This window comes from Vulpes vulpes, chromosome 7, assembly GCF_048418805.1.
Source record: "Vulpes vulpes isolate BD-2025 chromosome 7, VulVul3, whole genome shotgun sequence".
NCBI classification, from domain to species: domain Eukaryota; kingdom Metazoa; phylum Chordata; class Mammalia; order Carnivora; family Canidae; genus Vulpes; species Vulpes vulpes.
In genome coordinates, this window is record NC_132786.1 from 113,023,127 (window position 1) to 113,040,109 (window position 16,983).

Below are 16,983 nucleotides of genomic sequence, written 5' to 3' on the forward strand. Positions count from 1 at the left end.
GACCAGCTCTGTCTACTGCAGGGAAGTACAGGCATTTCACGTGAAGACACACTGTCATCTTTTGATTTCTAACACCAAAATTCAAAATAGGTAAATCTCACACAAAATGTCTACTGATTGCTTTCCCCAGTGCGGGTTCAGGTAACATGCAAAAAACCCTTTCTCTGACAGCCTTCTAATGACTCACAATTTCACTATGAACAAATGGAAGACAAAACAAAACAAAGAATAAAACCAAGAATGAGCCTCAAGCATGATGCAAATTAAAGGAGTAGATTTAAAACTGAAAAAAAAAATCATCACCTCCTATGTTGACTCAAAGCAGAACCTTTGTGGAGAGAGGCGGTCGCATGTCAGAGGTTTGGGGGATAAAGCAAGTATGGAATGCAAGCAACAGTGGTGTATCAGGTCCTGGTGAAATTCCTGAGGCGATTTCTGACTCTCTGCAGAGCACTGCCAGTTTGGGTATAAATGCTTATAAATCCTAATTAAGTTGCATCATAGGGGATAAGACACACAAAAAAGACTAGGGTGTGGAAGACCAGCAGCAGGGTCAGTGAAAGATAAACGGTAACATCTGATGAGAAGGGTTAGGGCAGGGGAGTGAATTAGGATAAAACTGAATAATTTGGAGACTGGGCAGTCCTTATCCAGGGACCGCTACTGCTAGGAATTTTAAGAAAAGGATGGATAGTTCTCTTTCTGATGTGGGTTGGAAGTCAGACCAGCATGGGGCCAGGGAGATGGATTAAAGAACTTTTAAAATTCCTTCTAGTCCTTTGATACTAGATCCCTGTGTAACCTCTAATTCACCACATCATGGAACAATCTCTCAGAGAGAGCTAAACAGGCAGAGAATACAGCTTGTTATGTATTCAGGAAGACTGGCAATGGGCTAATTATGCAGGGGTGTGTGCAGGGGTGAGGGTGGCTATAGAGGAGGTCCTAGGAGTTCAGACATGAAAAGATTAGTCAGACAGCATGATAGATTTTGAATTTGGAGCAGCAAATAATGCAGGGAAATAGACTTCATGGGCTTTGTGTTCAATAATTCATGAGCTGCTGTACTCAGACAAGGCTTCTTACCTGTTAGGTTAACCTCCCACTAAGATTCTTCCTTCTGTCCTCAGAGCTTGGAGCAGTGATAACTGTTTCCCTGCTGGCTTTTTTTTTTTTTTTTTTTGGCCTCAGATTTGATTCTAGGCCATTGCATCAGCATAAATATTAACCTATGATAAAACTGAGAGATTTAAGGTGTGGATGCTTAGAAAGGTAAAAAGATCACTTGTGATGCACAAAAGATTGTTTTAATAATCTAAACAGCCTTTTTCAAAAGATGCTGTGAAACACCAGGTTCTTGAGATGTATCTTCCTCATAAAATACACACACACACACACACACAGAGAGAGAGAGAGAGAGAGAGAGAGATGGGGGGAGAGGGAGGTTCTACATAGTTCTGTGGTCAAGTAAGTTTAGGTACTATTCTGTATTAAACCTTGGAGATAGATTTTTTTCCCCCTTATTAAAGGCTCTTATTAGCTTCTACTGAATAAACGTGATTGTCCTTATTCAAAGCAGCATTTCCAAAAGCTAGTTGACCCAGGAATGATTTGAAAAATGTGTGTGACAGCTTGTAGAATTAGTCTTTCACAGAACAGTGTTTGCAGAATATCGATGAATTATTTCTGTGATCTGTATGTGAGCATGGAGACAGCCTAAAAATCTCAGGTTCAGTTGGTTATAGGAAACTTGCTAGAGAAATTTGGGTTTTTTTCCATACTTTGATCAGCCTAGATTGCACAATTTTATCATTCTGGGCAAAACTTTACATTGAGGCTTGGCTTATCTATTATTGACCAATTCACTTGTTAGCATATCTCTCCTTTGTTTTATTCCTTCTGCCTGGCTACTGAATTGATATGTTACTTGAAATTCATTATCTCCAACTTGTTGACCATGTGGTCGTTTTAATATTTTAATGATCTGCTAATTTCTTATAGAATATGTATTATAGAACACACTTAGACGTCCAAGGGCTTAAGTTACACTGATTTATTTTTATATGCATCACATCATGCAGCTGGTGATTCAATTCATGCTGTTTACATTCCTCCTCCCTTATCCCTAGCGTTTTTCCTGAAATGTTAATTCCTGCAAATCTGATTTGATTTAGGCAATCTGAGAAAATGCAAGGGATGGAGGTTTGTAGATTGTAAAGCACTCTACAAATGTAAAGTGGTATCATTATGAATGTATTCAGTAATTCTTTTATTGAGTACCTTCTATGGTGCCACATAATGTGTCAGGGTCTAGGGCTACAGAACAAAGGCAAGCCTGATTCCTGTACTCAAGATGCTCAGAGTCTGGTGTGGGAGGGGTGGAGTAGAGAGACAATACATAAACAGTTGTGGCAGGTGAGGTGGCATTGGTATTGGAGAAGCACAGTAACAGCACAGGAGAGAATCATCCAGTTAGATGGGGGTTGGCGTAAAGAGGCTGTCTAAGGAACGGACTCCTGAGTGGTGAGTGTCAAAGCATGAACACAGGGTAACTAGAAAAGACAAAGGTGGGTGTAAATGCCCACGAAAAGATGCTCAAACTCACTATGAACCAGGAGGCCACATATTAGAATAACAGCAAAATATTGTTAGATTGGAAAAAATTAAAGAAATTGAGCAATATCCAGTATTGGTGAGGATGTGGAGAAACAAGTATTCACATACACTATTTGTGGGAATATAAATTGGGATAGTCTCTTTGGAGGGATTATGAAAAATTAAGAATGTCTACATTTGGACTTAGCCATTTTTTTCCTAAAGAAATCCTCACATGTATTCATAAAGAGAACTATATAATGTTCAGTATGACATTACTGGATATAATGAATATTTGGAATTGACTGTCCATCAGTAGGAGAAAGAAACCCCATACTATGAAATGCCACGCAGAACTGCACAGGAATAGAAAGTGCTTCAAGAAGTATTGTTAAAGCAAAGCATTAATTTACAATATGTTATACACAATATAATGCCATTTATGGGGAAATCCCTATGAAATATTTATTTCTTTATGCACTAATTTACACATGTAATTGCACAGAAGGGATCTGAACAAAATCACACTAAATTGGTAACAGCGTTCTCCTGGAATAGGGGATGAAATTGGGGGAAAGTTTTGGCTTTTTTTTTTTTAAAGATTTTTTTTAATTTGAGAAAGAGAGCATGAGAAAGAGAGAGCGCGTGCGCATGAGCAGGGGGGAGGTCTAGAGGGAGAGGGAGGAGCAGACTTCCTGCTGAGCAGAGAGCCTGACTTGGGACTCTAACGAATCATGATCTGAGCCCAAGGCAGACACTTAACTGACTGAGCCACCCAGGCACCCAACCTTTGTTTTTTTACTTTACGTACGTCAATATTTTTTTGTAAGATGAAAACGTATACATGCTTTGAGTAATTAAATTAAAAAGTGAAAATTTAGAAATGAGTAAAGGGAGAAGTTGTTTCAGGAGGAGAGATTTGTCAGTGTATGGCAGAAAGAGTCGTTGGCTAGGAGCCACAGCGTCCAGAGATGGTCCTTCCTGCCTGAGGGGCAGTGCCTCACCCCTACACTGCAACCCTTCTTGCCCTCTCCAGGACCTGGTTCCTTCCCTCATCCACCTTTCTCTCCCTGTTGGATCTTCCTTTAACTAAAAGCATGCTGTAGGAGTTCTCATCTAAAAATTCTCCCTGATTTTTATTCCCCACCAGCCATTACCCTTTCTCTGTTCCCTTTAATAGTGAAAGTTGTTAAATGAGTTATTGATGTTCACTACTTTCATTACCTCCTGGAAACTGCTCTCAGCAATCAGGCTTCCATCTTGCCCCCTGGGACGTTTCTGGCCAGTCTCCCCTGATCACCACCCTGCACACCTAGTGCTCCTTCTCCGTTCCTGTTCTCCTCTGCCTCTGGCAGCATTTGGCTAACGGTCACTTGTCCTTGGAAACACTTTCCTCCCTTGGTTTCCAGGACACCGAACACTTTTAGTTTTCTTTAGTTTTGAGAGCTAGTCCTTCTTTATCTTCTCTTCCCAAACTTCTACATGTTGGCATCCACCAGCCTCTGTCCACAGCTACATTTCTTTTTCATATTCACTCCCTGGTACAGAAGTTCTTAATTTGTTGCTCTCAGAACCATTTTATACTCTAAAAATTACTTAGGAACCCAGAGAGTTTTCTTTATGTGAGTTATAGTTGTCAATATTTATGTGTTAGAAATTAAAGTTAGAAATTTGAAAGACTATTTTTCAAAAGATTTTATTTATTTATTCATGGGACAGAGAGAGAGAGAGAGAGAGAGAGAGGGAGGGAGAGAGAGGTAGAGACACAGGCAGAGGGAGAAGCAGGCTTCATGCAGGGAGCCCGATGTGGGACTCGATCCCGGGTCTCCTGGATCATGCCCTGGGCCAAAGGCAGGCGCTAAACCGCGGAGCCACCCAGGGATCCCCTGAAAGACTATTCAATTAATTCATTTAAAATAATAATAGACTCATTACATGTTAACATAAGTAACATATCTTTTTTTTCTGAAAAATGTATATTTTCCAATTCTTCCTCCAATTAGTGAGAAAAATAGCATCATTTTACAGTTTTGCAACTTTCCTTAGAGTCTAACTTTAATAGAAGACAGCTCAGTTCTCATCTCTGCTTCTGCATTAAATCTGTTGTGATATGTTGTTTTGATGAAATTATATGAAGAAAATCTCATCTTAAACATATATGTAGTCAGAAAAGGGAGTAACATTTTATTTTATTTATTTTTTATTTTTTATTTTTTGGAAGTAACATTTTAATATCTTTTTTAGGCAAGCATGGATAACCTTCTTTGATTCTACACCAAACCTTGAGATGTGGTATTTTTTTAAAGACTGATTAGTTGTAATGTGGAATCTGAAATTATATCAATGGACTTTTTTTGCACCATATTACATTAAAATGCATTGGTCTATCTTGTACTTTGAATGGATCTTTTACCCATTCATGGTTTTACATATCATATACTGGTCATTTAGAAAATATTAGCTCACTGAGTTATCCGGATATTCTAAATGTAGATACATTTTATGAAACAATACTGAAAATCATCCTTGTTGCTAGCACTACATATCTATTAGAAAGGTTTTGAGTATTAGGAAGCTGTCAAGTTCTTAGTAGAAAATGCAAGTTTTTAAAATTTCAAAATTTTCTCTGAAAGCTCAAATCTTATGATTAACAATCAATACTGTCACTTATTTTCCTTGAAGTTCTCTCATTTCAGATACAATATCTGCCATATATCTAATCTGAATAATTTTAATTTATTTTCTAGTTCTTTTCAATAAAACTGGTGTTCCATGAAAAACTGATTGGAGTGGACTATAGTTCTCAGCTCCCTTACCCAAGTGCTTTTCCTTAAGACAATCATATTTGTTATGCAGCAAAAGTGCTTCATGAATATCCCCCATTTCATCAGATGAAATTATTTAAAAATCATGTATTTAATAAAATTAATAATTGTTCTGCTTTATAGGTGAACTTTTCAGGGGCAGATGTCCCCATCTTTTTAAAACCAGGACCACGTAGGGGTGAAGACACCGTGCCTACTAATGTAGTTCGGTGCCACCACTTTGATTCATGCTCAGATGTCAGCGCCTTCATCCACCATTGCTATTGCGCATCAGTACAAATGGCTGCACAGAGCAAGAGACAAATGCTATTTTAGTTCTGTTGTGAAAATAGTTTTTACCCTGTGGATCCTTTGAAAAGGTCTGAGAGACCCACCTCGCGTCAGCCCATGGCTCACACTTGGAGAATCACTGATATAGACTATAACCCACTCCAATCAGCCTTGGCTAACATCAAATGACCAACTCTCTGGCTAATTATTTGTTTTTCAAAGTATAAGTATAAGATGGCTAATCATTGGCACTTTCATCACATGTAATTTTTGAATAATGGATTTAATAAGGTTATTAAGCCCATTACTGTTTAGTACTTACATGCCTTTTTTTAAAACCTGAAATTAGGTTAGCAAATCTTAGCTGCAAATCCCTTCTCTCCAATTTTCTCTTTTTAACACCCCAAGTGACTTGGTTTGGAATTATACACTGCTTTTCAAAATTGTTCTCTCATATAATGTCTATTGGGTTAGAGAGAATAGATAACCTTTAACACTCAGATTCTAGGACACCTCTCATCAAAGATGTGTTTTAAATGTCCTTGAATAGCATTACTGTGCCACTTTTCACAATAGCTTTGTCTGTTTCTTTCTAAGCATGTGCTATGTTTCTGGCCCCAAATAGCAAATCTAAGCCAGAGGCAGAGGGTGCAATATTTACTCTAGAAAATTCCATGTAGTTTACATCCTTTTATGTTGACCTACTGATCTCACTCTTATCCCTCCAACTTGATATGATAACTTCAGTAATTGCTCTTGATTCTTTTGGCTTTCATGGTTTTTTGTGGCTAACTTCACCTTTTTTTTTTTAAAGCTCTGATTGCTACCCTGTTTTTACCCCTAGTCCTCTCTGTCTCCCAGCTTTACAGGACTTCTCTACCATTTATCCCTGGCCTGCAGAACTCTACTGACTGGACCATCCCTGGCCTCAATTTCAGAAGGGGATTAGGACAGCCATAAATGCTCAGGTTAGGTGTAGTTGAGTTCAAACAGTTATATTTGTTAAGGGTTTGGAGTTAGGTTTCCCTTTCTGAGGTTTGCTTGGAGGAAATAGTACCCATAAAGAGAATTATGGGGTGCCAATATAACTAATAGCTGGTCCAGCACCCAGTATCACACAGTACGGGGCTTACTATGCAGGGCTCAAACTTTGTGTCACAGCAACCTTGGCCCTAGAGACACATGGTTCCTAGAATGTTTGACCCATAAAATAAGCCAGGTCTTGTCTGAAGGCACAGCTACTTAAAGGGTGGAGAAAAGCATATTTGGTGGGGAGAAGGGAGCATATTTCCCCAAAAGTTTCATCCAAGGCTTCAAAATTAAGCAGCATCATGAGGTAGGTTGTAGACTTTAATAACACATTGCCCTATAGCCACTGAGCTTAACACGGGGGAGGACTTTAGAGATGTCTAGGTACAGCTTGACTTCAGTCTAGTCAAAGGATGCTATATATTCCACTGAGGGCCATAAAGAACCAGAACCCTTGTACCTGTAAACACGGTCTTCCTTCTACTCCACCCCACCGACAGGGCTCTGGAATTTTAGATATTGCTTTTAAACCAAAAGCCCTTCCTTCCTGAATTTTGGTATTGTTTTCCATATTTCCATATGTGTTACTGGGCCTTGGGTTCTTTAACTTACATAGGATTTTTTTCATACATTAATTGCTTTCAAAGGTGATCTGAACATGAAATACTATTTTTAATCCTTTAAAAAGTATCTTTTTCTTCTCACTCACAGCTGTAGTTCTCTTCCCCAATGTTAGTTATTATCGGGTTCCCAGCCTCTAAGCTACCAACCTCACAAGGTGGGTTTTTTGTTTTTTGTTTTTGGCTTTGAATCATTCAATTACTTTCTGAATCATATTGGGAAAATGAAATAAAACACGTGGTTTTATAGGATATTGCTTTTTGAATTTTCTGGAGTCTGAGAATCAAGAGAACAGATTTTTGTTAATGTTGACTCAACTGAGGGATGTAAAGATTTGTGTTTTTTGTTTTTGTTTGTTTGTTTGTTTGTTTTTTGAAAGAAACAGAGCACACACTAGCAGCAGGGGAGAGGTAGAGGGAGAAGGAGAAAGAAAGAATCTTAAGCAGACTCTATACTCAGTGAAGAGCTCCATCTCATGGGGCTTCATCTCAGGACCCTGAGATCATGATCTGAGCCAAAATCAAGAGTCAGACATTTAACCAACTGAGTCACCCAGGCTCCCCAGAATGTAAAGATTTGTAAAAGTAAGGGGTTGCCTTTGTCTTTTAATGCATGCATGTGATTTCAGTTAGTTACATTTATCTTACAAAAAAGATATTAAATTTTGAGGGGTGAAGGGTATATTGGAAAAAGAAAACGAAAGCAACCATTCTCTCTCCCAAACTGCATTCTTTTGCTTTCCAAGATACATTTTCCAGAGAACATTGTTAATACACAAAGCATGAGGCCGATCACAGATAATAGGAAGCACTTTCTAGAGATCCAGTCGAATGGAGAAATCAATAAATCCTATCCTGTGTTGATAAGCATTTGGACTCAAAAGGACATTTGCTCAAAATGCCTGTGGAAGTGGCCTACATGGCTCACAACTGCTGCTTCTGGATCAATATTCTTTTTATTCTCCTGATTCCACCAGAAGAGCATCTTCATCATACTCTAATCTTTCTTTAATATTTTTATACACTTTCTAAATCTTCAATCTTTTAAGAAGGAGATTAGCCCAGCATAGATTATCTGCACGTATAATTTGCATGAGATTATAGAGATAGTTTAACAGGACCTACTGCTGGGTGTTGGGGTGGGGGGGTGCATCCAGAGTGGTGACACACGAGTATCATGCTGTTATATGTCTGTGTAACAGGGGAATCCACGGCAACTCAGATTCCAGACAGAGAATTTCCTTTCCTATCAAAAGGAACTGAATATATTTTTTCCCGTTTCAGCTGGGTGGCAGAGAACACAGGCATAGCACACAGAAACAGGTGGCAAAAGAGCACTTGGTGAGAGACAACTAGATAGCCTGGGGCCCCACAAACACAGAGAAAAGCTCCAGCAGGGCAGGTTACCCTACAGCATACTGGGTGCGGTGCATACCTTCTTAGGAACACAACAGGTAAGGACAGTACTCAGAGTCAACACTGAAGGAGTTGCACAGGCAGGCTGAGTCTTTGTAAATGGCAACACAGAGTCTAATACTAGAAGGTGCTAAGTCAGCACAGACTAGCTCAAGATGGGAGTGATTTTTACCTAAAATGCACCGAGACGGGCACTTCCTTTGTGAGATGGTGTCAGAAGGTCTGTGCATAGCCCTTATAAAGATTATAACCCAGGACTGCCTGAAGGCTGGCAACTTTCCTCTCCCCTTCTCTCCACTGCCTTTCTCCTAAGTAAATCTGTCTGCCTGCTGGGCTCTGATGGGATGACAGTGGACATGGCTATGTGACTGGAGGCCTAGTGGGATTGCTCACTGAGAAGGGAGCAAACCTGTAGTGTGAGGACAGAAGAGACACAGAAGGGAGGAAGGACACTGGCTCCCCCTTCCACTCCCTTCCCTCCCCGCCCCTCCCCCCCCAAAAAAAACCCCTAAAAAGAACTAACAGTGTGCTTGGGAGCAAGAACCATTTTGGGGTAGAGTTTTTGGGAAAATTCGATGCAGGAGATGCGGCGTACCTATTGGTGAGTGTGAGCTATAAGCGGAAAGAAATGAGGAAATGAGTTTTCATTTCAGCTGGGCCTGGCGAGTCGAGTCTTTCATTCTTTGGATGACTCCAGGGAAGATTTAAACTACTTGGCAATTAATTTTAAACATCAGACTGGTATTTCCTCCACGACAACTTTGTGAGACTTTAGGTCAAAAAGTAGCTGCATTTTACAGGGTTCAACTTAAAGTTAAGCTTCCATTAAAAGGATAATAAACTAGGTCCACTTCTCACTCATAATGAATTCCCCTTGTTATTGTCATAAGTCTTTTTTTTTTATAAAAGTCTTAATTTAGAGAAACTTTCAGGTATTTTTATACACAGCTGGATTGTGGAAGCCACTGAAATATTATTTTCTCAGTTCCAATGTTGGCAGTGGGGAGATCAAAAAGAGTTTTTCTTCCAGGAAGCTGCTCCAGCGGGGCCATCTCTAGATGTGTTCCAGGTGACAAAGACAATAGCAGGTGCAGCTGAGGAGAGAGGGGCTGAGGCTGGTGCTCAGGGAGCCCCAGACCACTGAGAGCATGGGCGCTCTACCAAGGGGCCCCGTGATGGACCTCTGAGGTGATGCACACCACATGTCCCCAGGGGAGGGCTCCTCTAGTTCTTAGTCATTTCTCCAGTCCATAGTGGCGCTCTCAGACAAAGTGACAAAGACTCCAGAGAGCCACGTTCCACGTTCCCACAGGTGGAATAAAAACAGCACATACAGGTTGGGAGCTGGCAGCAAGGCGGATCCTGCTCACCAAATCACTCTGGTACAGTGTGACACCAGGTTCCATGATGACAGATCATCCCACTTATTAATGTGGGACCCTGGTCAAGTTTCTTAACCTGTCTACTTAACCCTTAGATTCCTCAACTGTGAAATGCAGAAATTAAAGCCACCTCCCTTAGAAAGAGATGAAATGAGAAAAATCTCTACGTAACACTCAGGACAGTGATTGGTATATAGAGAATTCCTCGTGAAGGTTACATCTTACTCTCCCTATCACTGATACTGTTAGTATTGTTATACTAACCCAATTTTTCACATGATTAAACTTGAAAACCTACATCTACACTTGAAAATACATCTCCTCTGCTTTCCCTACATTTACAGATGATTCCTACATAATTATGAGTATCCTCTCCTTTAGGTTGGTTGCCTTCCTAGCCTCTTCTCTACCTTTTTTTTTCTCTACCTTTTTTATTACCCTAATCTCATAAATCCTTTAAGGTTTGGGCCCCTTGCCTAACAAAAGAAGTGGCTGTTGATTAATTCTATGTATTTTTTTTTCATAGTGAATCTGTAGCTCTGTGTTGAGAGTTGTCTTTTGGCACATCTCTCTTCTATCATCATTTGTATTTGGTCTTATCTGCCCTGTTTGGTTGTAATTGGTTGTGGAAACAGGTCAAGTCTTTTTCCCTTTGAAACATCTATAGCATCTGTGCCTGATTAGGTAGTAAGTATTCAATAAGCATTTGTAGATGAATGAGTGAAGTTAATAACAGTCAAATAAATTATTCGTGATACATAATGTCCTCTATTATATTTTAAAAAACGGGGTGCTACCCTATGAATGGCTGTCCTCATGCTCTGAGTCAACACCCATCACACATAGCAAATTGGGTATGTGCGTCACTCAGATTCGCCATACATTCTCTCTACGTTCAAATCCAGAGCGTTAAAGCCAGGGTGATTCTAGGATCTTGCAACTTGCCTGTTAATTTTAGCCATTACCTTTCTAAATATTAATTTCTGAAAGTAAATAATCAATAAACATCCTTGCCCCTTGAATGAGAAAAATTCGGTGATGTGTTTATGTATTTTCCATTAGAGGTCAATTCCAGAGCCCCTGCAGCAGGAATACTTCCTCCTTGCTAGCATTGATAAAATACAATTTGCATTATATCCCACTGCATAATGGACTCTATGTCAGCGGTGGGTTTCTTGTATGTTACTCATGTTCTAGAAGCAATTCCTAATAATTCCCATTTCAACATCTTGGGAGCAAGCCCCATCTCTTGTTCTTTTCTCACATAGATACATTGAAATGTTTAAAGGTACTCAAACATACATACCCACTAATGGAGTCCAGAAACCCAGTAGTGCCAGAGAGTTGGGGCCAGTTGAGCTCATTGGTAAGAGCTGTTGGTAAACTGATGAAGGATTTCTAAAGAAAAAATAAAGTGGCAATTATAAAAACAGTCATTTGTTTTTTACAGGTAGTAAGATTATCCATTGCCTAGACATTGTTCTCTGTCTCTCTCATTCTCTTTTTCTCTCTCTCTCTTTAAGGAACTTTGACATATATGAAGGATATGCCTCTTTATCATCAGAAACTTTACAAAGATCAGCATCACTCATGAACTGGCTTCCATTCAGCTTCTATGAAAGATGCGAAATGCATGGCAGCTTATAACTCATCTAACTCATCTCTCATTTGAAGGGGTTGCTCCAGTAGATGGGTAAACATTCCAGTCTTAAGTTTGCAGAGATTTTCTCCACATTTTAGCTTAGATATTCAGGAAATTAACCATCTAAAGAGTAATAATACTCAAGCCCCCAACACAAATGGCTTCTTCGAGTTCAAAGCTATGCCCTCAAACATAGTGTCTCCTGACCCCCTTGGGAGTCTTGGGCACCTTTGAGAATCTAATTTGGGCTTCCTTACCCCCAAAGATCCACATATACTCAACATGGCCTATGATTTCAGGGAGTTCACAGATCCCCTGCATCTCCTGCACAGATTCCAGTTCAAGAACTTCTGATGAAGAGTGGACAGAACCGGGATTCACTTGAACCACATTTCTATGGTTTGTGCAAAATCACAGAAGGAAAATGATGTCTCCTTATTTTTCCTTTTATAAATGCCTTCTGGGACATACCTCTACTCTGGTCTAATTTCTAGTGAAAGCTTATCTTGACTGATGTGTTCAGAATAGGGTTGCCAAATTTAACAAATAAAAATAAAGGATGCCCAGTTAAATTTGAGTTTCAGCACACAAACTGCGGTGTCTACATACAATGGAATACTACTCAGCTTTTAAGAAGAAGGAGATTCTGACCCATGCTACAATGTGGGTGAAACTTAAAGGCATTATATTAAGTGAAATAATCCAGTTATGCAAAAAATATAAATACTGTATCATTCCATTTATATAAAGTATTTAGAGCTGTCAAACTCATAGAAAGTAGAAAAGTGGTTGCCAGGGGCTGGGAGTGGATGTAGAGGGAGGTGGATGAGGGCCCCATCCTTATTCTTATCTCAAGTATGATTTTCAGTGCAGGGTAGGCTAGAAGTGGAAGAGAGGTGAGTGGGAAGGATAGCTTCTTGGGATTAACCATGTTAATCCGCAACAACTGATGTATTATCATTAATAACCATAATAATTATGTATTAATTATATAATAATATAATGTATGAATTATGCTTTATTTCCATCAAAGAAGCAGAAACAAGGTCATGCAAAGGAGGCTCCTGATGAGTCTTGAAGCACCATACAGTTCCAGTGACTGGCATTTTGTCACGCCCTTAGCAGGAGGCACCCACCACTTTCTGCTCAAAACTCCACCATTATTGTTAGTCAGACACTCTCGCTTTGGTTTCTGTTTCTCCTGTCACTATACATCAAACATTTTCTGTTTTTTCTTAATCTTACTTTTTCCCTAGGTCTTTGTGCTTAAAATGTGTGTGTGCTGTAGGATCTGAGAATATTCATTTCTTCCAGAGAAGACAAGAAAAACAAACAGGATGTTTGAAACTCCTAAGATGTGTTAAGCGGAGACAATGAATAAGCAGGTGGCTTGTGAGATGTAGACAGAATTCATGCACCCTATGAAGTAAGCTAGAAGCCTATAGAATATGTTGGAAGTTAAAAGAATGATATGACACTCCCAGATACCACAATCAGTCATCTGCATAACTACAACCTCGGATTTGGGGAACCAACCCAGCATGGAACTAGGCTTCTGATTCTGGACAGGCCGGCTCTCCCTTTAATAGGGAGTTAGACAGGAACCCTGCTAGCACAGGGAGATATGTCTGATGTTCTCTCCAGCCTGGAGCAATAAAGGAGGGGATGGCAATTCTGAAGCGTGTCAGCAAAGTAGGAAAAGGCTTTACTCTAGAAATCCAGGAGCTCTGACTTCTGTGTCTGGCTCTATCAATACAGTAAAACTCCACCATTTGGATATGACACATTGGAAGTGGTTCCCATATTCCATCCAGCTCCGTTATCAGGGGTGGGTGATAAGGTGTTTATCTTCCCAGTGGGGGGAAGAGCAGATGTGGAAGGAGGGGTAATGCCAGGCGAGGAAATGGCGGGCAGCTTCACCTTGGGAAGTGGGGTCTCTCAATTCAGTCTCTCTGGACCCATCTGACGAAATGGATCTCAAATACCTGGGAGAAGCCGGGACTTCTTGCTGCTCTCGAAAAGGCCCCAACCAGTCCTGGAATCGGTCCCACCAGGAGTTAAGCTGGAGCAGATGAAGCTGATGCTGAATCACAGCAGGGACCAGGGTGGGTCTGTATCCCACAACTGGAGCTCTGGAAGGCCCAGGAAGGTCAGGTCACCAGGTTTCAAAGGTTTCTCCTGGTCACTTGATTAACCCTGAAATAATGCACATCTCTGTTTTCCTGGTTAAGTGTTGTAGACTTCACTTACGGTGTTATGGCAAAGATGGAGCTTTACCGTTGTATCAGTTTTGGTATCTCTGATGGCTGTTGAATATTACTTTATCTACTTCAAGAGGAATGTTGGGAGGATTTAAGGGCAGTAAGGAGAGCAGTTTGCCAAGCAGAAGCCGGACACTATGTAAAGGATCATGCTTGGATGGATCACCTGGTGTCCCTTTCCAAGTGGATTGTCCCAGGTTTAAGAGAGGTGAAGTTTATTGCCAGATAATAGAAGGGTTTTGAGCAGACAAATGGAAGCCTCGACATACTTGTTCTACCTTAGTAAATTTGGGAGATAAAAATGAGAAGTAATGGCCTTTAATAGCAAAGGTTTTATAGACCCTAGCAAAAAGAGAATGTTTAAGTCATATCACATTACACACTGAAAGCCTTATTCACGCAACATTATACCCAAGATATTTCAGGCATTTAAGGCAGGAAAGATGCAAATTAAGATCTCCCTCATCAACTCCTGCTTACTCCTCTTGAGCATTTATGTTCTCAGGAAACTCGTCTTAAATGTACCTTAAATGTACATATGTGGAAAGACTTAATATTTACCAAGAAAAATTTCCTCAGTTTGTAAAAAGCATCAGAAACCCAGTGAGCACTTAGCCAGCTACTGCATTGCTTCAGATAGTCTTCTGATTTTACAATGATATAAAATGTTTTTATGTCATAATTGGCATGTATATACTATTTTCGTGTAATATTTTAACATTATTCTGTGTGTGTGTGTGTGTGTGTGCCTTTCCATGCATTGAGAAAGGACATTGGCTCTCATTTTTTAACGCATATTCAGTAAACACAATACTTTGGATTTGGGTGTATTTTAAGCCCTAACTTCAACAAGCAACTTATATTTGGGTTTCTTAAAACCATCTTAAAAGAAAGAAAGATAGTAATGGCATCAATCACATACTCATCTGGTTGGTTCCCCTCCAATGATAAAGGGAATATTCTTGGTGCTTTTATTTCACTGTTTCCATTTGAGCCTTCCCTATCCAGCAATGCTATGGACAATGTGCACGGTGTATTCCCTTTTTCAATACTGTTAAATGGGTTAGATCTAAGTTGTTTATTTTCAAATAATATAAAGTCACTTAGAAGACTCTGCAGCTAACCTCCTTTGGAAAAAAGACACGAAAAATATCCTCTTCAGTTAAATTAAGTATTTTAAAGTTTATTTCCCAGGAACTAAACTCTCAAAGTAGACGGGGTTTGTTGTTTTACTCAAAGAAGAAAACAGGTCTGAGGTCGTCAGTCTTTGGATGATGGAGCAAGAATCTCAAGGCCTGGAAATCAAGAGACTGCTTAATCCGTTTAGCTTTGGGACCCGGAGTCTAGGAGCGGGGCGGTCCTGCAGGTGGTGGGGATGAGGCCGTCCTCCTGTGTTCAGCCTTGCAATCCCAAAGGCCGGCTATCCTACTTCCCCGCCTTCTGCTTGCATCTCAATCTCATCACCTCCACCTCTCCTCCTCCTCTTAACACTGTCACTACCTTAGTGCCTTTCCTTATAGGAATACCAAGTCATGAAACTTTAGGGGCCTTCCTTGACCCTGACAGATTTTCTGGCTCTGGTCTCATTCCTTTAGGCTTTGATGTGTGAATAGATTCTATAAGTGAATGTATATCCATTGGTGATCCTTGCCTGTGCTATATTTCCCAGATAACTTTGGCATTTTAGGCCAGAGTAGGGGCGGGAACTAATAATGAAGTCTCCTCACGTGCCAGGCACTGAGACGGGAACTTATACACACTGTTTAGCTTCATCACACATCTCTGTGAGGCAGGGATTAGTCTTCTTCCTTCCTTCTTCTCTCCTTTCTACAAACACTTTTTGAGCAACTACCATGTATCAGATGCTGGACACTGCCTCTCAAAAAAGGAGTGAGTACCCAGGGCTCAGAAGAATAGCAGTAAATTGAATGAGCACGCCCCGACCTACTTGGAGGTATTGAAAAAGTCCCTTTTCTGGTGGCATCTCCTGCCACTGGTTCTGGGCCACAGAGGAGTCTGTATTTTCGGGGCAGAAACTGGCCAGTGTGTGACCCAGGAAAAACTATGGCAAACAGAACTCAGAGGGAGTTGAGCGACTTGCCAAGGTCACAGAGCTGGTAGTAGGGGGCTGGGATTTGAACCCAGTTCTGGTGGGACTAGGAAGAGAGAGAGGCTCGGAGCAGGCTGGAGTCCTAACAAAGCAGGCGTTCAGTAACCCACTTGTATCTGCTCTTTGCTTTTCCCCTAAGCTGCTAAATCTCATGGAATCACACACTTGGCTAAACTGGGCTTGCTAGTTGTTGAAAATGAGGCTTCCTGGGTGTCTACTGAGCAGATGGTCTCTGGGATACTGCTTTGGGTAAAAAGTTCAGAAATCTATAGATAACCTGTGAGTGGTCACCATCTTTTCCTCTTTGTTTCTCTCATATGGAAGCCACGCGTAACTTAAGAAGAGTACAGAATGAATGTTGTGGGCACGCATGCTGCAATGATATGTGACCCTATGCAGACACCTACATACACACCCCACTCACGTACTCCCGGGGCCTGTTCTGTCCTCACAGCTGCCAGGGGAAGGCATCCTCAGAGAACAACACACACTGCGGATCTGGAGGTTTATCTCCCGGTGTGGCCTGGCAGATGAAGCTCTGGGAGAGCGGGGAAAGTGTGTCTCATCTGGTTTCTGCCTCTGCAATCTCAGACTTAACTCTGTCAGGCAGCATCACTCACATGAGCTTTGACATAGACAGCTTCAAGAATGTACTTTACCTCCAAGTCTGACTCATAAACTTTAGAATTCCATATGCAGTGAAATAAGTCTCCTACTGAGATCCCGGTGGCCCTGTTAAGTCATTAAACATACAGAGAAAGAGAGAGAGGGACAGAGAGTCAGAGACAGAGACAGAGAGAAAGAGACAGACAGAATGACAGAAACACATCAAA

At 40.6% G+C, this 16,983-nt stretch overlaps 1 protein-coding gene across 2 annotated transcripts in view; it reads right to left on the reverse strand.

Annotated features, from left to right (window-relative positions):
- Window positions 1-16,983, reverse strand: part of AOAH (acyloxyacyl hydrolase) — a 160,167-nt gene that overhangs the window by 54,170 nt on the left and 89,014 nt on the right. For both annotated transcript variants that reach the window (XM_025985823.2, XM_072764737.1), the window contains one exon: window positions 11,444-11,535. In XM_025985823.2, coding sequence (XP_025841608.2) covers window positions 11,444-11,535 — 92 coding nt within the window. The remainder of the gene's footprint in view (window positions 1-11,443; window positions 11,536-16,983) is intronic.